Raw genomic sequence first — 26078 nt, 5'->3', positions numbered from 1 at the left:
GAGCCACAAGGGCGGGTGTCCTGAGGAGAGCAGCAAAGGGAATAATATGATCACAAGGCAGGATGTGTGTTTCTACAGATGACACATTCCTCACACATCTCAGGCAGGACGGCCACCAGATTTGGACCCACTCAGGAAAATATAAATTCTGACATTTCTCAGCTTTCGCTGCAAACACCACAAGTAAATCTTCCAGCAACTTCCTACAAAATACCAGATGGACACAGCTCAGAAATCACACAGTTCTGTCTTTTCAGCAGATCCATCCACTGGTCAGAGAGATCACCCAACAGATCCACAGTGGTCAGAGAGAGAACCCAATAGATCCATCCACTGGTTAGAGAGATCACCTGATAGATCCATCCACTGGTCAGTCAGTGAGACCAGTCAACAGGTTGAGAACCATCACCACACGGACTGCAGCGGTTCAAGAAGGAGGCTCACCACCACCTTCTCAAGGGCAATTAGGGATGGGCAATAAATGCCGGCCTCGCCAGCGACGCCCACATCCTGAGAGGGAAAACAAATGTCAGGAGGAAGGTTTAAATAGTTACACACACCTTTGGTGATTCATTTCCTGTGGAACTCTTGTGGTTCTTGATTTTGTCGCTGTGGAGAGTGGTGTATAATGACTCCCGGTGTGCCTGGAGGCCCTGCAGAGAGAGAGGACATTGAGGGGTTTCACATTACTACAAAGTACGGTGCATTCACAAGTTCAACCCAGCAACTCTGCTCAGTTCCTGGGATTGATTGAGTGAAGTGTCCAGTGGGGTCCGGTGTCACTGGAAGGTCGGGGGGAAGGGGAGAGGGTGTAACTTTGAATTGAGAGTGTGGGCACCTCCTTCAGCAACTCTTGCTGGACCCCTTGTGGCAGTCAGACAGGGTATTAATGTCAGAACGGAGCACACTGTTATCCCCCACCTCGCTCAGTGGGACAGAGGAGGGACATAGCTCAGGAAAAAGGGATCGGTGAGCCGGAGCACCGAGATTGGGAAAGAATCTCTAACGGAGTGAAACATTGACACTGTGAGGACATTCAACAGGGAATTTGGTGAGTGTGGGGAACTGACTTGTAAGTAGAACATGTGTTTTATTTTAAACTGAAATTGAACTTAGTTTAATGACTTTAAAAAGCTGTAAGTCAGTGGGAGTTAGTAACTAACAGACAGTCGGTGCTGTAAGTCAGTGGGAGTTATAACAGGGGGAAAGGCTGATCCCAGGTTCACTGATGCCTCACTCCAGGTCCTACTGGACGGGGTGAGGAGGAGGAGGGATGTCTTTTACCCAGCGGACGGGAGGAAGTGGCCTGCCTCTGCCACCAAGGCGGCCTGGCTCGAGGTTGTAGAGGAGGTCACCAGCAGCAGCAACACATCCCGCACCTGGGTCCAGTGCAGGAAGCGCTTCAATGACCTGACGAGGTCAGTCAAAGTGTGTACACTTACTCATTCTCCGCCCCCACCCCACAACTCATTCTACACTGCCAACACTACTCTCACATCACTCCTCACACCCACTCAAAGCTCATCCTCAACTTACCTGCACTTCCTCAGCATTTCCTCACCTCCCCATTACTCAGCCCACCACTACCACTCAGCCCAATCCTCATCCAATGTCATGGCTCCGTCTCATACTCACCCTCTGATGCATCTCTTTCACGGTCAGCCGCACCCAGACCAATGCATTCAGTGATTGGCCAGGTCACCTTCACCCACTCACACGTCTGTACTTTCTCCCCTTATAGGAGAAGAGAGCCCAGAATGTACGGGAGAGGGCCGGAGGGGAGGCCGCAACATCTGGTCGTGCTCACAGACACGGAGCAGGAGGCGCTGGAGCTGAGCCGAACACTCGAGTGCCTGTCCATCAGGGACGCTGAGACTGGCACCCGACAAACGTCTGGTGACAGAACTTTAACATTCAGCACACACAATATGAATTGATGTTAACAGCCCTCGCCATCTTCAGCACCTCAGTATGCTCATCGCCACATGACACATCTGTGATCATGCTTAATATTGCCTTCTGTTCTCTTACAGGGCCTTCAGCGACCACCGTGACGGCAGAGGGCGATTCCTCAGAGGACCAGCCGGCCTCTGAGGGGGCACCGTCACATCTGAGCGAGCCATCCACCAGTTGGGGTCGCACATGGTGAGTCACCAAACACACCTGAGCATGAGCAGACCCTGGTGGCAGGGGCAGCTATGGAGAGTCCGCGTCAGTGGGAGCACTCCTCTCCAGGCTCTGCTCAGCTGGACGGAGATGCTGAACCCTGGGGCCATCCTTTAAAAGGAGAATGATGGAGGGGCAGCAGCACATTTGCGAGGTACTGGAACAGGTGCTACGCACACTCTCCACAATCGCTCAGAGGATGGAGAAGTCCAACTCCTGCATGAGTGGAATGGTGGCAGGAGGGGATCTCTGAGATACTGTCACAGGAACATGAGGGCATCTCTGAGATAGTGTCGCGTGCAATTGCGGGAATGTCTGCGATGGAGAGAAGGCTAGCCTCCATCGAGCTTCAAGCACGGCTCACAAATGAATCCACTGAGGCCCTGACAATGGCCCTTCAGACTCAGGGTGAACAACATTCTGCCGTCTTTAACAGGCAGGCAGATACTCTAGCACTGGCCTTACAAGGCTTCACACATGTCCTCCAAACTGTTGTCCAGCAGGGTGGTAGGAGTGATGTGGGCCTGGCCCAGGAGAGGGATGATGGTGAAAGGGGATATGGAAGTGGGGACGCCACTCAGAGTGCTCCCACGTCTCACCCGTTGCCCCCCTCTCAACCAGTACCCGCAATGCTGCCTCCTCTCCAGGTGGTCGAGTCTGCCCCTGCACAGGTGCAGGTGGAGCAGTCTGTGGAAGGGCCCTCACGGGCACCGAAACCCAGAGGGCGTAGGCCCAAAGCATCGAATCGGTCAGGGCATGAACAAGAGCAACCTGCCACTACCTCTGCTGCAGCCACAGGGGAAGCACCACGTGGGAGTAGTCGGAAGAGAAAGGCGGAGGATTTGTGAGCACGAAGGGGATGCACAAGGGTGTTGGACAGTTGGTCATGTTTTTTATTTATATTTGCTTTTTGTTAAACTCACATTAAATATTATTATTGTCACCATTACTGCCTCGTCTTGGCCATTCTTGACTGGCTTCTGTAACAGGCCCTTTCATGAGGTTCACCATGAACACCCACACTTGATGCCACCCATTGGGTCACCCTACAGTGGGTGTATGTGTAGTTGCAGGACTTTTATGTCCAGGGAGGGGTGGGAGGGGGCTGGTGTGGCTGCTGCTCTATCCGGTGGTGTGAGGACTGGACTCGTCACACTGTCTGATGTTAGGAGAACCGTTCACATATCAGTGACTCCCTGGCCTCACGAGCAGCCAGGTGAGCCGCTGCTCTGCCCATGGGTTCCTCCTCGAGCTCCTCCTCCTCAATGTGGGTGGCAGATGTGGATGGGGCCTCCTCCAGCGGCCCCCTCTCTGTTGTGCCATGTTGTGGCAACACACGACTATAATGCGTCCCAGTCTGTCTGGTGCGTATTGGAGCGCTCCCTCAGAATGATCAAGGCACCTGAAGCGCATCTTGAGCAGCCCAAAAGCTCAATTGTAGACCTGGTAGTGATGTGGCTGTCGTTATATCGACGCTGTTGCTCGGTGGTGGGGTTCCTCAGAGGTGTCATGAGCCACGTGTGCAGGGGGTATCCCTTGTCCCCGAGGAGTCAACCCTTGCAGGTGTTCGGTGCGTGGAAGAGGGGCGGGATGTTGGACTCCCGGAGGATGAAGGTATCGTGGCAGCTACCAGGGTATCTGGTACACACGTGAAGGAATCTCGTGCAGTGGTCACAGATGAAACACTCCCATGGACCCCCTGTAAATACTGACACTCTCCGGGGACCCCCTGTAAATACTGACACAATCCCGGGGACCCCCTGTAAATACTGACACTCTCCGGGGACCCCCTGTAAATACTGACACACTCCCAGGGACCCCCTGTAAATACTGACACTCTCCGGGGACCCCCTGTAAATACTGACACACTCCCAGGGACCCCCTGTAAATACTGACACACTCCCAGGGACCCCCTGTAAATACTGACACACTCCCAGGGACCCCCTGTAAATACTGACACACTCCCGGGGACCCCCTGTAAATACTGACACACTCCCAGGGACCCCCTGTAAATACTGACACACTCCCAGGGACCCCCTGTAAATACTGACACACTCCCGGGGACCCCCTGTAAATACTGACACACTCCCACTCTCTAACTCCCTGTAATACACATTCCCACTTTCTGTTACTCCCTATATAACATACTCCCAGGCTCCATTACTCCCGATAACACACATTCCCACTCTCTTGCTCCCTCTCTCTGTTACTCCATATAATACACACTCCCAGTCTCTGTTACTCCCTATAATACACAGTCCCACTCTCTGTTAATCCCGATAATACACACTCCCACTCTCTGTTACTCCCTATAATACACACTCCCAGTCTCTGTTACTCCCTATAATACACACTCCCACTCTCTGTTATTCCCGATAATACACACTCCCACTCTCTGTGACTCCCGATAATACACACTCCCACTCTCTGTTACTCCCTATAATACACACTCCCACTCTCTGTTACTCCCTATAATACACACTCCCACTCTCTGTTACTCCCTATAATACACACTCCCACTCTCTGTTACTCCCTATAATACATACTCCCACTCTCTATTACTCCCTATAATACACACTCCCACTCTCTGTTACTCCCTATAATACACACTCCCACTCTCTGTTACTCCCTATAATACATACTCCCACTCTCTGTTACTCCCTATAATAGACACTCCCACTCTCTATTACTCCCTAGAATACACACTCCCACTCTCTGTTACTCCCTATAATAGACACTCCCACTCTCTGTTACTCCCTATAATACACACTCTCACTCTCTGTTACTCCGGATAATACACAATCCCACTCTCTGTTACTCCCGATAATACACATCCCAGTTTCTGTTACTCTCGATGTTACACACTCCCACTCTCTGTTACTCCCTATAATACACACTCCCACTCTCTCTTACTCCCTATAATACACACTCCCACTCTCTGTTACTCCCTATAATGCACACTCCCACTCTCTGTTACTCCCTGAAAACACACTTCCAGTCTCTGCTACTCCCTATAATACACACCCCCAATCTCTCTTACTCCCTATAATACACACTCCCACTCTCTGTTACTCCCAATATAACACACTTCCAGTCTCTGTTCCTCCCTATAATACACACTCCCACTCTCTGTTATTCCGTATAATACACACTCCCACCCTCTATTACTCACTATAATACACACTCCCACTCTCTTACTCCCAAAAATACACACTCCCACTCTCTGTTACTCCCCATACAACACATTTCCAGTCTCTGTTCCTCCCTATAATACACACTCCCACTCTCTGTTATTCCGTATAATACACACTCCCACCCTCTATTACTCACTATAATACACACTCCCACTCTCTTACTCCCTATAGTACACGCTCACACTCTCTGTTTCTCCCGATATAACACAGTCCCAGTCTCTATTACTCCCTACATAACACACACCCAGTCTCTATTACTCCCTATAATACACACTCCCACTCTCTTACTCCCAAAAATACACACTCCCACTCTCTGTTACTCCATAGAATACACACTCCCACTTCCTGTTGCTCCAAATATAACATAATCCCAGGCTCTATTACTCCCTATAATACAAACTCCCACTCTCAGTTACTCCCTATAATACACACTCTCACTCTCTGTTACTCCCTATAATACACACTCCCACTCTCTGTTACTCCCTATAACACACACTGCCACTCTCTGTTACTCCCAATAATACACACTCCCACTCTCTGTTACTCCCTAATAATACACACTCCCACTCTCTCTAACTCCATATAATACACACTCCCACCCTCTGTTACTCCCTACATAACACACTTCCAGTCTCTGTTTCTCCCTATAATACACACTCCCACTCTCTGTTACTCCCTATATAACACACTTCAGGTCTCTGTTACTCCCTAGAATACACACTCCCACTCTCTGTTACTCCCTAGAATACACACTCCCACTCTCTGTTACTCCCTATAATACACACACCCACTCTCTATTACTCCCGATAATACATACTCCCACTCTCTTGCTCCCTATAATACACACTACCTCTCTCTGTTACTCCCTATAATACACACTCCCACTCGCTGTTACTCCCTATAATACACACTCCCACTCTCTGTTACTCCCTATAATACACACTCCCACTCTATCTAACTCCATATAATACACACTCCCACTCTCTGTTACTCCCTACATAACACACTTCAGGTCTCTGTTACTCCCAATAATACACACTCCCACTGTCTGTTACTCCCTATAATACACACTCCCACTCTCGTACTCCCTATAATACACACTCCCACTCTCTGTTACTGCCTATAATATGCATTCCCACTCTCTTGCTCCCTACAATACACACTCCCACTCTCTGTTACTCCCTATATAACACATTCACAGTGTCTGTTACTCCCTATAATACATACTCCCAGTCTCTATTACTCCCGACAATACACACTCCCACTCTCTTACTCCCTATAATACACACTCCCACTCTCTGTTACTCCCTATAACATACATGCCCACTCTCTTGCTCCCTATAATACACACTCCCAATCTCTGTTACTCTCTAGAATACACACTCCCAGTCTCTGTTACTCCGGATAATACACACTCCTAGTCTCTGTTACTCCCTATAATACACACTCACACTCTCTGTTACTCGCTATAATATACACTTCCACTCTCTGTTACTCCCTATAATACACACTCCCACTCTCTGTTACTCCCTATAATACACACTCCCACTCTCTGTTACTCCCTATAATACACACTCCCACTCTCTGTTACTCCCTATAATACACACTCGCACTCTCTGTTACTCCCTATAATACAAACTCCCACTCTCAGTTACTCCCTATAATACACACTCCCACTCTCTGTTACTCCCTATAATACACACTCCCACTCTCTGTTACTCCCTATAACACACACTCTCACTATCTATTATTCCCTATAATACACATTCCCACTCTCTATTACTACCTATAATACACACTCCCACTCTCTGTTACTCCCTATAATACACACTCCCAGTCTCTGTTACTCCCTTTAAAAGACACTCCCAGTCTCTATTACTCCCTAGAATACACACTCCCACTCTCTGTTACTCCTGACATAACACACTCCCAGTCTCTATTATTCCCTATAAGACACACACTCCCACTTTCTTACTCCCAATAACACACACTTCCACTCTCTGATACTCCCAATAATACACACTCTGACTCTCTTACTCCCTATAATACACACTCCCACTCTCTGTTACTTCCTATAATACACACTCCCACTCTCTTACTCCCAATAATACACACTCCCACTCTCTGTTACTCCCGATAAGACACACTCCCAGTCTCTGTTACTCCCTATAATACACAGTCCCACTCTCTGTTAATCCCTATAATACACACTCCCACTTTATGTGACTCCCTATAATGCACACACCCACTCTCTGTTACTCACTATAACACACACTCCCACTCTCTGTTACACCCTATAAGACACACTCCCAGTCTCTGTTACTCCCCATAATACACACTCCCACTCTCTGTTAATCCCCATAATACACACTCCCACTCTCTGTGACTCCCTACAATACACATTCCCACTCTCTGTTACTCCCTATAATACACACTCCGACTCTCTGTTACTGCCTATAATATGTATTCCCACTCTCTTTCTCCCTATAATACACACTCCCACTCTCTGTTACTCCCTATATAACACACTCACAGTGTCTGTTACTCCCTATAATACACACTCCCACTCTCTGTTACACCCAAAATAACACACTTCCAGTCTCTGTTTCTCCCTATAATACACACTCCCACTCTCTGTTACTCCCTATAATACACACTGCCACTCTCTATTACTCCCTACAATACATACTCCCACTCTCTTGCTCCCTATAATACACACTCCCTCTCTCTGTTACTCCCTATAATACACACTCCCACTCTCTGTTACTCCCTATAATACACACTCCCACTCTCTCTAACTCCATATAATACACACTCCCACCCTCTGTTACTCCCTACATAACACACTTCAGGTCTCTGTTACTCCCTATAATACACACTCCCACTCTCTGTTACTCCCGATAATACACACTCCCACTCTCTGTTACTCCCTTTAAAACACACTCCCAGTCTCTATTACTCCCGATAATACACACTCCCACTCTCTGTTACTCCCGACATAACACACTCCCAGTCTCTATTATTCCCTATAAGACACACACTCCCACATTCTTACTCCCAATAACACACAATTCCACTCTCTGTTACTCCCTATAATACACACTCCCACTCTCTATTACTCCCTATAATACATACTCCCACTCTCTTGCTCCCTATAATACACACTACCTCTCTCTGTTACTCCCTATAATACACACTCCCACTCTATCTAACTCCATATAATACACACTCCCACTCTCTGTTACTCCCTACATAACATACTTCAGGTCTCTGTTACTCCCTATAATACACACTCCCACTCTCTGTTACTCCCAATAATACACACTCCCACTCTCTGTTACTCCCTATAATACACACTCCCACTCTCTGTTACTGCCTATAATATGCATTCCCACTCTCTTGCTCCCTACAATACACACTCCCACTCTCTGTTACTCCCTACATAACACATTCACAGTGTCTGTTACTCCCTATAATACACACTCCCAGTCTCTATTACTCCCGACAATACACACTCCCACTCTCTTACACCCTATAATACACACTCCCACTCTCTGTTACTCCCTATAACATACATGCCCACTCTCTTGCTCGCGATAATACACACTCCCAATCTCTGTTGCTCTCTAGAATACACACTCCCAGTCTCTGTTACTCCGGATAATACACACTCCTAGTCTCTGTTACTCCCTATAATACACACTCACACTCTCTGTTACTCGCTATAATATACACTTCCACTCTCTGTTACTCCCTATAATACACACTCCCACTCTCTGTTACTCCCTATAATACACACTCCCACTCTCTGTTACTCCCTATAATACACACTCACACTCTCTGTTACTCGCTATAATATACACTTCCACTCTCTGTTACTCCCTATAATACACACTCCCACTCTCTGTTACTCCCTATAATACACACTCCCACTTCCTGTTGCTCCAAATATAACATAATCCCAGGCTCTATTACTCCCTATAATACACACTCCCACAATCTGTTACTCCCTATATGACGCACTCCCACTTTCTATTACTCCCTATAATACACACTCACACACTCTTACTCCTACAATACACACTCCCACTCTCTGTTACTCCCGATATAACACACTCCCAGTCTCTATTACTCCCGAAAATACACACTCCCACTCTCTATTACTCCCTATAATACATACTCCCACTCTCTTGCTCCCTATAATACACACTACCTCTCTCTGTTACTCCCTATAATACACACTCCCACTCGCTGTTACTCCCTATATTACACACTCCCACTCTCTGTTGCTCCCTATAATACACACTCCCACTCTATCTAACTCCATATAATACACACTCCCACTCTCTGTTACTCCCTACATAACATACTTCAGGTCTCTGTTACTCCCTATAATACACACTCCCACTCTCTGTTACTCCCAATAATACACACTCCCACTCTCTGTTACTCCCTATAATACACACTCCCACTCTCTGTTACTGCCTATAATATGCATTCCCACTCTCTTGCTCCCTACAATACACACTCCCACTCTCTGTTACTCCCTACATAACACATTCACAGTGTCTGTTACTCCCTATAATACACACTCCCAGTCTCTATTACTCCCGACAATACACACTCCCACTCTCTTACTCCCTATAATACACACTCCCACTCTCTGTTACTCCCTATAACATACATGCCCACTCTCTTGCTCGCGATAATACACACTCCCAATCTCTGTTGCTCTCTAGAATACACACTCCCAGTCTCTGTTACTCCGGATAATACACACTCCTAGTCTCTGTTACTCCCTATAATACACACTCACACTCTCTGTTACTCGCTATAATATACACTTCCACTCTCTGTTACTCCCTATAATACACACTCCCACTCTCTGTTACTCCCTATAATACACACTCCCACTCTCTGTTACTCCCTATAATACACACTCCCACTCTCTGTTACTCCATATAATACACACTCCCATTCTCTTACTCCCTATAATACACACTCCCACTTCCTGTTGCTCCAAATATAACATAATCCCAGGCTCTATTACTCCCTATAATACACACTCCCACAATCTGTTACTCCCTATATGATGCACTCCCACTTTCTATTACTCCCTATAATACACACTCACACACTCTTACTCCTACAATACACACTCCCACTCTCTGTTACTCCCGATATAACACACTCCCAGTCTCTATTACTCCCGAAAATACACACTCCCACTCTCTCTTACTCCCTATAATACACACTCCCACTCTCTACTACTCCCTATAATACACACTCCCACTCTCTTACTCCCTATAATACGCACTCCCACTCTCTGTTACTCCCTATAATATACATTCCCTCCCTCTTTCTCCCGATAATACAGACTCCCACTCTCTGTTACTCCCTATAATACACACTCCCACTCTCTTATTCCCTATAATACACATTCCCACTCTATTGCTCCCTGTAATACACACTCCCACTCTCTGTTACTATCTATATAACACATTCACAGTGTCTGTTACTCCCTATAATACACACTCCCAGTCTCTATTACTCCCGACAATACACACTCCCACTCTCTTGCTCCCTGTAATACACACTCCCACTCTCTGTTACTCCCTATATAACACATTCACAGTGACTGTTACTCCCGATAATACACACTCCCAGTCTCTATTACTCCCGACAATACACACTCCCCCTCTCTTACTCCCTATAATACACACTCCCACTCTCTGTTACTCCCTATAATACACACTCCCACTCTCTGTTACTCCCTATAATATACATTCCCTCTCTCTTGCTCCCGATAATACAGACTCCCACTCTCTGTTACTCCCTATAATACACACTCCCACTCTCTTACTCCCTATAATACACACTCCCACTCTCTGTTACTGCCTATAATATGCATTCCCACTCTCTTGCTCCCTGTAATACACACTCCCACTCTCTGTTACTCCCTATATAACACATTCACAGTGTCTGTTACTCCCTATAATACACACTCCCAGTCTCTATTACTCCCGACAATACACACTCCCACTCTCTTACTCCCTATAATACACACTCCCACTCTCTGTCACTCCCTATATAACACACTTCCAGTCTTTGTTTCTCCATATATTACACGCTCCCACTCTCTGTTACTCCCTATATAACACACTTCAGGTCTCTGTTACTCCCTATAATACACACTCCCACTCTCTGTTACTCCCTATAATACACACTCCCGCTCTCTATTACTCCGTATAATACATACTCCACTCTCTTGCTCCCTATAATACACACTCCCTCTCTCTGTTACTCCCTATAATACACACTCCCACTCTCTGTTACTCCCTATATAATTCACTTCCAGTCTCTGTTACTCCATATAATACAAACTCCGAGTCTCTGTTACTCGCTATAATACACACTCCTGCTCTCTGTTACTCCCTATAATATACATGGCCACTCTCTTGCTCCCTATAATACACACTCCCAATCTCTGTTACTCCCTAGAATACACACTCCCAGTCTCTGTTACTCCGGATAATACACACTCCTAGTCTCTGTTACTCCCGATAATACAAACTCCCACTCTCTGTTACTCGCTATAATATACACTTCCACTCTCTGTTACTCCCTATAATATACACTCCCACTCTCTGTTACTCCCTATAATACACACTTCCACTCTCTGTTACTCCCTATAATACACACTCCCAGTCTCTATTACTCCCGACAATACACACTCCCACTATCTTACACCCTATAATACACACTCCCACTCTCTGTTACACCCAAAATAACACACTTCCAGTCTCTGTTTCTCCCTATAATACACACTCCCACTCTCTGTTACTCCCTATATAACACACTTCAGGTCTCTGTTACTCCCGAGAATACACACTCCCACTCTCTGTTACTCCCTATAATACACACTCCCACTCTCTATTACTCCCTATAATACATACTCCCACTCTCTTGCTCCCTATAATACACACTACCTCTCTCTGTTACTCCCTATAATACACACTCCCACTCGCTGTTACTCCCTATAATACACACTCCCACTCTCTGTTACTCCCGATTATACACACTCCCACTTTATCTAACTCCATATAATACACACTCCCACTCTCTGTTACTCCCTACATAACACACTTCAGGTCTCTGTTACTCCCAATAATACACACTCCCACTCTCTGTTACTCCCTATAATACACACTCCCACTCTCGTACTCCCTATAATACACACTCCCACTCTCTGTTACTGCCTATAATATGCATTCCCACTCTCTTGCTCCCTACAATACACACTCCCACTCTCTGTTACTCCCTATATAACACATTCACAGTGTCTGTTACTCCCTATAATACATACTCCCAGTCTCTATTACTCCAGACAATACACACTCCCACTCTCTTACTCCCTATAATACACACTCCCACTCTCTGTTACTCCCTATAACATACATGCCCACTCTCTTGCTCGCTATAATACACACTCCCAATCTCTGTTACTCTCTAGAATACACACTCCCAGTCTCTGTTACTCCGGATAATACACACTCCTAGTCTCTGTTACTCCCTATAATACACACTCACACTCTCTGTTACTCGCTATAATATACACTTCCACTCTCTGTTACTCCCGATAATACACACTCCCACTCTCTGTTACTCCCTAAAATACACACTCGCACTCTCTGTTACTCCCTATAATACAAACTCCCACTCTCAGTTACTCCCTATAATACACACTCCCACTCTCTGTTACTCCCTATAATAAACACTCCCACTCTCTGTTACTCCCTAAAGCACACACTCCCACTATCTATTATTCCCTATAATACACACTCCCACTCTCTATTACTACCTATAATACACACTCCCACTCTCTGTTACTCCCCATAATACACACTCCCACTCTCTGTTACTCCCTATAATACACACTCCCACTCTCTGTTACTCCCTATAATACACACTCCCACTCTCTGTTACTCCCTTTAAAAGACACTCCCAGTCTCCATTACTCCCTAGAATACACACTCCCACTCTCTGTTACTCCCAACATAACACACTCCCAGTCTCTATTATTCCCTATAAGACAAACACTCCCACATTCTTACTCCCAATAACACACACTTCCACTCTCTGATACTCCCAATAATACACACTCCGACTCTCTTACTCCCTATAATACACACTCCCACTCTCTGTTACTCCCTATAATACACATTCCCACTCTCTTACTCCCAATAATACATACTCCCACTCTCTGTTACTCCCGATAAGACACACTCCCAGTCTCTGTTACTCCCTATAATACACAGTCCCACTCTCTGTTACTCCCTATATAACACATTCACAGTGTCTGTTACTCCCTATAATACATACTCCCAGTCTCTATTACTCCAGACAATACACACTCCCACTCTCTTACTCCCTATAATACACACTCCCACTCTCTGTTACTCCCTATAACATACATGCCCACTCTCTTGCTCGCTATAATACACACTCCCAATCTCTGTTACTCTCTAGAATACACACTCCCAGTCTCTGTTACTCCGGATAATACACACTCCTAGTCTCTGTTACTCCCTATAATACACACTCACACTCTCTGTTACTCGCTATAATATACACTTCCACTCTCTGTTACTCCCTATAATACACACTCCCACTCTCTGTTACTCCCTAAAATACACACTCCCACTCTCTGTTACTCCCGATAATACACACTCCCACTCTCTGTTACTCCCGATAATACACACTCGCACTCTCTGTTACTCCCTATAATACAAACTCCCACTCTCAGTTACTCCCTATAATACACACTCCCACTCTCTGTTACTCCCTATAATAAACACTCCCACTCTCTGTTACTCCCTATAACACACACTCCCACTATCTATTATTCCCTATAATACACACTCCCACTCTCTATTACTGCCTATAATACACACTCCCACTCTCTGTTACTCCCCATAATACACACTCCCACTCTCTGTTACTCCCTATAATACACACTCCCACTCTCTGTTACTCCCTATAATACACACTCCCACTCTCTGTTACTCCCTTTAAAAGACACTCCCAGTCTCCATTACTCCCTAGAATACACACTCCCACTCTCTGTTACTCCCAACATAACACACTCCCAGTCTCTATTATTCCCTATAAGACACACACTCCCACATTCTTACTCCCAATAACACACACTTCCACTCTCTGATACTCCCAATAATACACACTCCGACTCTCTTACTCCCTATAATACACACTCCCACTCTCTGTTACTCCCTATAATACACATTCCCACTCTCTTACTCCCAATAATACATACTCCCACTCTCTGTTACTCCCGATAAGACACACTCCCAGTCTCTGTTACTCCCTATAATACACAGTCCCACTCTCTGTTAATCCCTATAATACACACTCCCACTCTCTGTGACTCCCTATAATGCACACACCCACTCTCTGTTACTCACTATAATACACACTCCCACTCTCTGTTACACCCTATAAGACACACTCCCAGTCTCTGTTACTCGCCATAATACACACTCCCACTCTCTGTTAATCCCCATAATACACACTCCCACTCTCTGTGACTCCCTATAATGCACACTCCCACTCTCTGTTACTCACTATAATACACACTCCCACTCTCTGTTACTCCCTATAATACACACTCCCAGTCTCTATTACTCCCGACAATACACACTCCCACTACCTTACACCCTATAATACACACTCCCACTCTCTGTTACACCCAAAATAACACACTTCCAGTCTCTGTTTCTCCCTATAATACACACTCTCACTCTCTGTTACTCCCTACATAACACACTTCAGGTCTCTGTTACTCCCTAGAATACACACTCCCACTCTCTGTTACTCCCTATAATACACACTCCCACTCTCTATTACTCCCTATAATACATACTCCCACTCTCTTGCTCCCTATAATACACACTCCCTCTCTCTGTTACTCCCTATAATACACACTCCCACTCTCTGTTACTCCATATAATACACACTCCCACTCTCTCTAACTCCATATAATACACACTCCCACCCTCTGTTACTCCCTACATAACACACTTCAGGTCTCTGTTACTCCCTATAATACACACTCCCACTCTCTGTTACTCCCTATAATACACACTCCCAATCTCTGTTACTCCCTTTAAAACACACTCCCAGTCTCTATTACTCCCGATAATACACACTCCCACTCTCTGTTACTCCCGACATAACACACTCCCAGTCTCTATTATTCCCTATAAGACACACACTCCCACATTCTTACTCCCAATAACACACACTCCCACTCTCTGTTACTCCCTATAATACACACTCCCACTCTCTATTACTCCCTATAATACATACTCCCACTCTCTTGCTCCCTATAATACACACTACCTCTCTCTGTTACTCCCTATAATACACACTCCCACTCGCTGTTACTCCCTATAATACACACTCCCACTCTCTGTTACTCCCTATAATACACACTCCCACTCTATCTAACTCCATATAATACACACTCCCACTCTCTGTTACTCCCTATAATACACACTCCGACTCTCTGTTACTGCCTATAATATGCATTCCCACTCTCTTGCTCCCTATAATACACACTCCCACTCTCTGTTACTCCCTATATAACACACTCACAGTGTCTGTTACTCCCTATAATACACACTCCCAGTCTCTATTACTCCCGACAATACACACTCCCACTATCTTACACCCTATAATACACACTCCCACTCTCTGTTACACCCAAAATAACACACTTCCAGTCTCTGTTTCTCCCTATAATACACACTCTCACTCTCTGTTACTCCCTACATAACACACTTCAGGTCTCTGTTACTCCCTAGAATACACACTCCCACTCTCTGTTACTCCCTATAATACACACTGCCACTCTCTATTACTCCCTATAATACATACTCCCACTCTCTTGCTCCCTATAATACACACTCCCTCTCTCTGTTACTCCCTATAATACACACTCCCACTCTCTGTTACTCCCTATAATACACACTCCCACTCTCTCTAACTCCATATAATACACACTCCCACCCTCTGTTACTCCCTACATAACACACTTCAGGTCTCTGTTACTCCCTATAATACACACTCCCACTCTCTGTTACTCCCTATAATACACACTCCCACTCTCTGTTACTCCCTTTAAAACACACTCCCAGTCTCTATTACTCCCGATAGTACACACTCCCACTCTCTGTTACTCCCGACATAACACACTCCCAGTCTCTATTATTCCCTATAAGACACACACTCCCACATTCTTACTCCCAATAACACACAATTCCACTCTCTGATACTCCCAATAATACACACTCCGACTCTCTTACTCCCTATAATACACACTCCCACTCTCTTCCTCCCAATAATACACACTCCCACTCTCTGTTACTCCCTAGAATACACACTCCAACTCTCTGTTACTCCCTATAATACACACTCCCACTCTCTATTACTCCCTATAATACATACTCCCACTCTCTTGCTCCCTATAATACACACTACCTCTCTCTGTTACTCCCTATAATACACACTCCCACTCGCTGTTACTCCCTATAATACACACTCCCACTCTCTGTTACTCCCTATAATACACACTCCCACTCTATCTAACTCCATATAATACACACTCCCACTCTCTGTTACTCCCTACATAACACACTTCAGGTCTCTGTTACTCCCTATAATACACATTCCCACTCTCTGTTACTCCCAATAATACACACTCCCACTCTCTGTTACTCCCTATAATACACACTCCCACTCTCGTACTCCCTATAATACACACTCCCACTCTCTGTTACTGCCTATAATATGCATTCCCACTCTCTTGCTCCCTATAATACACACTCCCACTCTCTGTTACTCCCTATATAACACATTCACAGTGTCTGTTACTCCCTATAATACATACTCCCAGTCTCTATTACTCCCGACAATACACACTCCCACTCTCTTACTCCCTATAATACACATTCCCACTCTCTGTTACTCCCTATAACATACATGCCCACTCTCTTGCTCGCTATAATACACACTCCCAATCTCTGTTACTCTCTAGAATACACACTCCCAGTCTCTGTTACTCCGGATAATACACAGTCCTAGTCTCTGTTACTCCCTATAATACACACTCACACTCTCTGTTACTCCCTATAATACAAACTCCCACTCTCAGTTACTCCCTATGATACACACTCCCACTCTCTGTTACTCCCTATAATACACACTCCCACTCTCTGTTACTCCCGATAATACACACTCCCACTCTCTGTTACTCCCTATAATACACACTCGCACTCTCTGTTACTCCCTATAATACAAACTCCCACTCTCAGTTACTCCCTATGATACACACTCCCACTCTCTGTTACTCCCTATAATACACACTCCCACTCTCTGTTACTCCCTATAACACACACTCCCACTATCTATTATTCCCTATAATACACACTCCCACTCTCTATTACTACCTATAATACACACTCCCACTCTCTGTTACTCCCCATAATACACACTCCCACTCTCTGTTACTCCCTATAATACACACTCCCACTCTCTGTTACTCCCTATAATACACACTCCCAGTCTCTGTTGCTCCCTTTAAAAGACACTCCCAGTCTCTATTACTCCCTAGAATACACACTCCCACTCTCTGTTACTCCCGACATAACACACTCCCAGTCTCTATTATTCCCTATAAGACACACACTCCCACATTCTTACTCCCAATAACATACACTTCCACTCTCTGATACTCCCAATAATACACACTCCGACTCTCTTACTCCCTATAATACACACTCCCACTCTCTGTTACTCCCTATAATACACACTCCCACTCTCTTACTCCCAATAATACATACTCCCACTCTCTGTTACTCCCGATAAGACAAACTCCCAGTCTCTGTTACTCCCTATAATACACACTCCCACTCGCTGTTACTCCCCATAATACACACTCCCACTCTCTGTTACTACCTATAATACACATTCCCACTCTATCTAACTCCATATAATACACACTCCCACTCTCTGTTACTCCCTACATAACACACTTCAGGTCTCTGTTACTCCCTATAATACACATTCCCACTCTCTGTTACTCCCAATAATACACACTCCCACTCTCTGTTACTCCCTATAATACACACTCCCACTCTCGTACTCCCTATAATACACACTCCCACTCTCTGTTACTGCCTATAATATGCATTCCCACTCTCTTGCTCCCTATAATACACACTCCCACTCCCTGTTACTCCCTATATAACACATTCACAGTGTCTGTTACTCCCTATAATACATACTCCCAGTCTCTATTACTCCCGACAATACACACTCCCACTCTCTTACTCCCTATAATACACACTCCCACTCTCTGTTACTCCCGATAAGACACACTCCCAGTCTCTGTTACTCCCTATAATACACAGTCCCACTCTCTGTTAATCCCTATAATACACACTCCCACTCTCTGTGACTCCCTATAATGCACACACCCACTCTCTGTTACTCACTATAATACACACTCCCACTCTCTGTTACACCCTATAAGACACACTCCCAGTCTCTGTTACTCCCCATAATACACACTCCCACTCTCTGTTAATCCCCATAATACACACACCCACTCTCTGTGACGCCCCATAATACACACTCCCACTCTCTGTTAATCCCCATAATACACACTCCCACTCTCTGTTACTCCCTATATAACACACTCACAGTGTCTGTTACTCCCTATAATACACACTCCCAGTCTCTATTACTCCCGACAATACACACTCCCACTATCTTACACCCTATAATACACACTCCCACTCTCTGTTACACCCAAAATAACACACTTCCAGTCTCTGTTTCTCCCTATAATACACACTCTCACTCTCTGTTACTCCCTACATAACACACTTCAGGTCTCTGTTACTCCCTAGAATACACACTCGCACTCTCTGTTACTCCCTATAATACAAACTCCCACTCTCAGTTACTCCCTATAATACACACTCCCACTCTCTGTTACTCCCTATAATACACACTCCCACTCTCTGTTACTCCCTATAACACACACTCCCACTATCTATTATTCCCTATAATACACACTCCCACTCTCTATTACTACCTATAATACACACTCCCACTCTCTGTTACTCCCCATAATACACACTCCCACTCTCTGTTACTCCCTATAATACACACTCCCACTCTCTGTTACTCCCTATAATACACACTCCCAGTCTCTGTTGCTCCCTTTAAAAGACACTCCCAGTCTCTATTACTCCCTAGAATACACACTCCCACTCTCTGTTACTCCCGACATAACACACTCCCAGTCTCTATTATTCCCTATAAGACACACACTCCCACATTCTTACTCCCAATAACATACACTTCCACTCTCTGATACTCCCAATAATACACACTCCGACTCTCTTACTCCCTATAATACACACTCCCACTCTCTGTTACTCCCTATAATACACACTCCCACTCTCTTACTCCCAATAATACATACTCCCACTCTCTGTTACTCCCGATAAGACAAACTCCCAGTCTCTGTTACTCCCTATAATACACACTCCCACTCGCTGTTACTCCCCATAAGACACACTCCCACTCTCTGTTACTACCGATAATACACATTCCCACTCTATCTAACTCCATATAATACACACTCCCACTCTCTGTTACTCCCTACATAACACACTTCAGGTCTCTGTTACTCCCTATAATACACATTCCCACTCTCTGTTACTCCCAATAATACACACTCCCACTCTCTGTTACTCCCTATAATACACACTCCCACTCTCGTACTCCCTATAATACACACTCCCACTCTCTGTTACTGCCTATAATATGCATTCCCACTCTCTTGCTCCCTATAATACACACTCCCACTCCCTGTTACTCCCTATATAACACATTCACAGTGTCTGTTACTCCCTATAATACATACTCCCAGTCTCTATTACTCCCGACAATACACACTCCCACTCTCTTACTCCCTATAATACACACTCCCACTCTCTGTTACTCCCGATAAGACACACTCCCAGTCTCTGTTACTCCCTATAATACACAGTCCCACTCTCTGTTAATCCCTATAATACACACTCCCACTCTCTGTGACTCCCTATAATGCACACACCCACTCTCTGTTACTCACTATAATACACACTCCCACTCTCTGTTACACCCTATAAGACACACTCCCAGTCTCTGTTACTCCCCATAATACACACTCCCACTCTCTGTTAATCCCCATAATACACACACCCACTCTCTGTGACGCCCCATAATACACACTCCCACTCTCTGTTAATCCCCATAATACACACTCCCACTCTCTGTTACTCCCTATATAACACACTCACAGTGTCTGTTACTCCCTATAATACACACTCCCAGTCTCTATTACTCCCGACAATACACACTCCCACTATCTTACACCCTATAATACACACTCCCACTCTCTGTTACACCCAAAATAACACACTTCCAGTCTCTGTTTCTCCCTATAATACACACTCTCACTCTCTGTTACTCCCTACATAACACACTTCAGGTCTCTGTTACTCCCTAGAATACACACTCCCACTCTCTGTTACTCCCTATAATACACACTGCCACTCTCTATTACTCCCTATAATACATACTCCCACTCTCTTGCTCCCTATAATACACACTCCCTCTCTCTGTTACTCCCTATAATACACACTCCCACTCTCTGTTACTCCCTATAATACACACTCCCACTCTCTCTAACTCCATATAATACACACTCCCACCCTCTGTTACTCCCTACATAACACACTTCAGGTCTCTGTTACTCCCTATAATACACACTCCCACTCTCTGTTACTCCCTTTAAAACACACTCCCAGTCTCTATTACTCCCGATAATACACACTCCCACTCTCTGTTACTCCCGACATAACACACTCCCAGTCTCTATTATTCGATAGTCAAAATCTTTTCCCAAAGGTAGGGGAGTCTATAACGAGGGGGCACAGATTTAAGGTGAGAGGGGAGAGATACAAAAGGATCCAGAGGGGCAATTTTTTCACTCAAAGGGTGGTGAGTGTCTGGAACGAACTGCCAGAGGCAGTAGTAGAGGCGGGTACAATTTTGTCTTTTAAAAAGCATTTGGACAGTTACATGGGGAAGATGGGTATCGAGGGATATGGGCCAAGTGCAGGCAATTGGGACTAGCTTAGTGGTATAAACTGGGCGACATGGACATGTTGGGCCGAAGGGCCTGTTTCCATGTTGTAACTTCTATGATTCTATGATTCTATTCCCTGTAAGACACACACTCCCACATTCTTACTCCCAATAACACACAATTCCACTCTCTGATACTCCCAATAATACACACTCCGACTCTCTTACTCCCTATAATACACACTCCCACTCTCTGTTACCCCCTATAATACACACTCCCACTCTCTTCCTCCCAATAATACACACTCCCACTCTCTGTTACTCCCTAGAATACACACTCCCACTCTCTGTTACTCCCTATAATACACACTCCCACTCTCTATTACTCCCTATAATACATACTCCCACTCTCTTGCTCCCGATAATACACACTACCTCTCTCTGTTACTTCCTATAATATACACTCCCACTCGCTGTTATTCCCTATAATACACACTCCCACTCGCTGTTACTCCCTATAATACACACTCCCACTCTATCTAACTCCATATAATACACACTCCCACTCTCTGTTACTCCCTACATAACACACTTCAGGTCTCTGTTACTCCCTATAATACACATTCCCACTCTCTGTTACTCCCAATAATACACACTCCCACTCTCTGTTACTCCCTATAATACACACTCCCACTCTCGTACTCCCTATAATACACACTCCCACTCTCTGTTACTGCCTATAATATGCATTCCCACTCTCTTGCTCCCTATAATACACACTCCCACTCTCTGTTACTCCCGAAATAACACATTCACAGTGTCTGTTACTCCCTATAATACACACTCCCAGTCTCTATTACTCCCGACAATACACACTCCCACTCTCTGTTACTCCCTATAATACACACTCCCACTCTCTATTACTCCCTATAATAAACACTCCCACTTTCTATTACTCCCTATAATAAACACACCCACTCACCGTTACTCCCTATAATACACACTCCCACTCTCTCTTACTCACTATACTATACACCCCAACTCTCTTACTCCCTATAATACACACTCCCAACTCTCTGTTACTCCCTCTATAAAACACTCCCACTCTCTGTTACTCCCTATAATACACACTCCCACTTTCTGTTACTCCCTATAATACACACTCCCACTCTCTATTACTCCCTATAATACACAGTCCCACTCTCTGTTAATCCCTATAATTCCCACTCTCTGTGACTCCCTATAATGCACACTCCCACTCTCTGTTACTGCCTATAATATGCATTCCCACTCTCTTGCTCCCTATAAAACACACTCCCACTCTCTGTTACTCCCTATATAACACATTCACAGTGTCTGTTACTCCCTATAATACACACTCCCAGTCTCTATTACTCCCGACAATACACACTCCCACTCTCTGTGACTCCCTATAATGCACACTCCCACTCTCTGTTACTCACTATAACACACACTCCCACACTCTGTGACTCCCTACAATACACAGTCCCACTCTCTGTTAATCCCTATAATTCCCACTCTCTGTGACTCCCTATAATACACACTCCCACTCTCCGTTACTCACTATAATACACACTCCCACTCTCTGTTACACCCTATAAGACACACTCCCAGTCTCTGTTACTCCCCATAATACACACTCCCACTCTCTGTTGATCCCCATAATACACACTCCCACACTCTGTGACTCCCTACAATACACATTCCCACTCTCTGCTACTCCCTATAATACACACTCCCACTCTCTGTTACTCCCTATAATACACACTCCCACTCTCTGTTACTCCCTATAATACAAACTCCCACTCGCTGTTACTCCCTATAATACACACTCCCACTCTCTGTTACTCCCTATAATACACACTCCGACTCTCTGTTACTGCCTATAATATGCATTCCCACTCTCTTGCTCCCTATAATACACACTCCCACTCTCTGTTACTCCCTATATAACACACTCACAGTGTCTGTTACTCCCTATAATACACACTCCCAGTCTCTATTACTCCCGACAATACACACTCCCACTATCTTACACCCTATAATACACACTCCCACTCTCTGTTACACCCAAAATAACACACTTCCAGTCTCTGTTTCTCCCTATAATACACACTCTCACTCTCTGTTACTCCCTACATAACACACTTCAGGTCTCTGTTACTCCCTAGAATACACACTCCCACTCTCTGTTACTCCCTATAATACACACTGCCACTCTCTATTACTCCCTATAATACATACTCCCACTCTCTTGCTCCCTATAATACACACTCCCTCTCTCTGTTACTCCCTATAATACACACTCCCACTCTCTGTTACTCCCTATAATACACACAACCACTCTCTCTAACTCCATATAATACACACTCCCACCCTCTGTTACTCCCTACATAACACACTTCAGGTCTCTGTTACTCCCTATAATACACACTCCCACTCTCTGTTACTCCCGATAATACACACTCCCACTCTCTGTTACTCCCTTTAAAACACACTCCCAGTCTCTATTACTCCCGATAATACACACTCCCACTCTCTGTTACTCCCGAAATAACACACTCCCAGTCTCTATTATTCCCCATAAGACACACACTCCCACATTCTTACTCCCAATAACACACAATTCCACTCTCTGATACTCCCAATAATACACACTCCGACTCTCTTACTCCCTATAATACACACTCCCACTCTCTGTTACCCCCTATAATACACACTCCCACTCTCTGTTACCCCCTATAATACACACTCCCTCTCTCTTCCTCCCAATAATACACACTCCCACTCTCTGTTACTCCCTAGAAGACACACTCGCAGTCTCTGTTACTCCCTATAATACACACTCCCACTCTCTGTTAATCCCTATAATACACACTCCCACTCTCTGTGACTCCCTACAATGCACACTCCCACTCTATCTAACTCCATATAATACACACTCCCACTATCTTACACCCTATAATACACACTCCCACTCTCTGTTACACCCAAAATAACACACTTCCAGTCTCTGTTTCTCCCTATAATACACACTCCCACTCTCTGTTACTCCCTATATAACACACTTCAGGTCTCTGTTACTCCCTAGAATACACACTCCCACTCTCTATTACTCCCTATAATACATACTCCCACTCTCTTGCTCCCTATAATACACACTACCTCTCTCTGTTACTCCCTATAATACACACTCCCACTCGCTGTTACTCCCTATAATACACACTCCCACTCGCTGTTACTCCCTATAATACACACTCCCACTCTATCTAACTCCATATAATACACACTCCCACTCTCTGTTCCTCCCTACATAACACACTTCAGGTCTCTGTTACTCCCTATAATACACATTCCCACTCTCTGTTACTCCCAATAATACACACTCCCACTCTCTGTTACTCCCTATAATACACACTCCCACTCTCGTACTCCCTATAATACACACTCCCACTCTCTGTTACTGCCTATAATATGCATTCCCACTCTCTTGCTCCCTATAATACACACTCCCACTATCTATTATTCCCTATAATACACACTCCCACTCTCTATTACTACCTATAATACACACTCCCACTCTCTGTTACTCCCCATAATACACACTCCCACTCTCTGTTACTCACTATAATACACACTCCCACTCTCTGTTACTCCCTATAATACACACTCCCAGTCTCTGTTGCTCCCTTTAAAAGACACTCCCAGTCTCTATTACTCCCTAGAATACACACTCCCACTCTCTGTTACTCCCGACATAACACACTCCCAGTCTCTATTATTCCCTATAAGACACACACTCCCACATTCTTACTCCCAATAACAGACACTTCCACTCTCTTACTCCCTATAATACACACTCCCACTCTCTGTTACTCCCTATAATACACACTCCCACTCTCTTACTCCCAATAATACATACTCCCACTCTCTGTTACTCCCGATAAGACAAACTCCCAGTCTCTGTTACTCCCTATAATACACACTCCCACTCGCTGTTACTCCCCATAATACACACTCCCACTCTCTGTTACTACCTATAATACACATTCCCACTCTATCTAACTCCATATAATACACACTCCCACTCTCTGTTACTCCCTACATAACACACTTCAGGTCTCTGTTACTCCCTATAATACACATTCCCACTCTCTGTTTCTCCCAATAATACACACTCCCACTCTCTGTTACTCCCTATAATACACACTCCCACTCTCGTACTCCCTATAATACACACTCCCACTCTCTGTTACTGCCTATAATATGCATTCCCACTCTCTTGCTCCCTATAATACACACTCCCACTCCCTGTTACTCCCTATATAACACATTCACAGTGTCTGTTACTCCCTATAATACATACTCCCAGTCTCTATTACTCCCGACAATACACACTCCCACTCTCTTACTCCCTATAATACACACTCCCACTCTCTGTTACTCCCGATAAGACACACTCCCAGTCTCTGT

The 26078-nt window shown here is 45.0% G+C and overlaps 1 protein-coding gene across 1 annotated transcript in view; it reads right to left on the bottom strand.

The window, feature by feature from the left end:
• si:ch211-243a20.4 (uncharacterized) overlaps positions 1-26078 on the bottom strand; it is an 81365-nt gene that overhangs the window by 2441 nt on the left and 52846 nt on the right. Inside the window, exon 6 of the mRNA XM_067974731.1 lies at positions 561-653. Within this exon, the coding sequence (XP_067830832.1) occupies positions 561-653 (93 nt within the window). The remainder of the gene's footprint in view (positions 1-560; positions 654-26078) is intronic.

The sequence above is a fragment of the Heptranchias perlo genome, chromosome 40 (assembly GCF_035084215.1).
Source record: "Heptranchias perlo isolate sHepPer1 chromosome 40, sHepPer1.hap1, whole genome shotgun sequence".
Classification (NCBI taxonomy): domain Eukaryota; kingdom Metazoa; phylum Chordata; class Chondrichthyes; order Hexanchiformes; family Hexanchidae; genus Heptranchias; species Heptranchias perlo.
The sequence above is the reverse complement of the archived record's forward strand: the minus strand, read 5'-3'. Positions and strand labels throughout refer to the sequence as shown.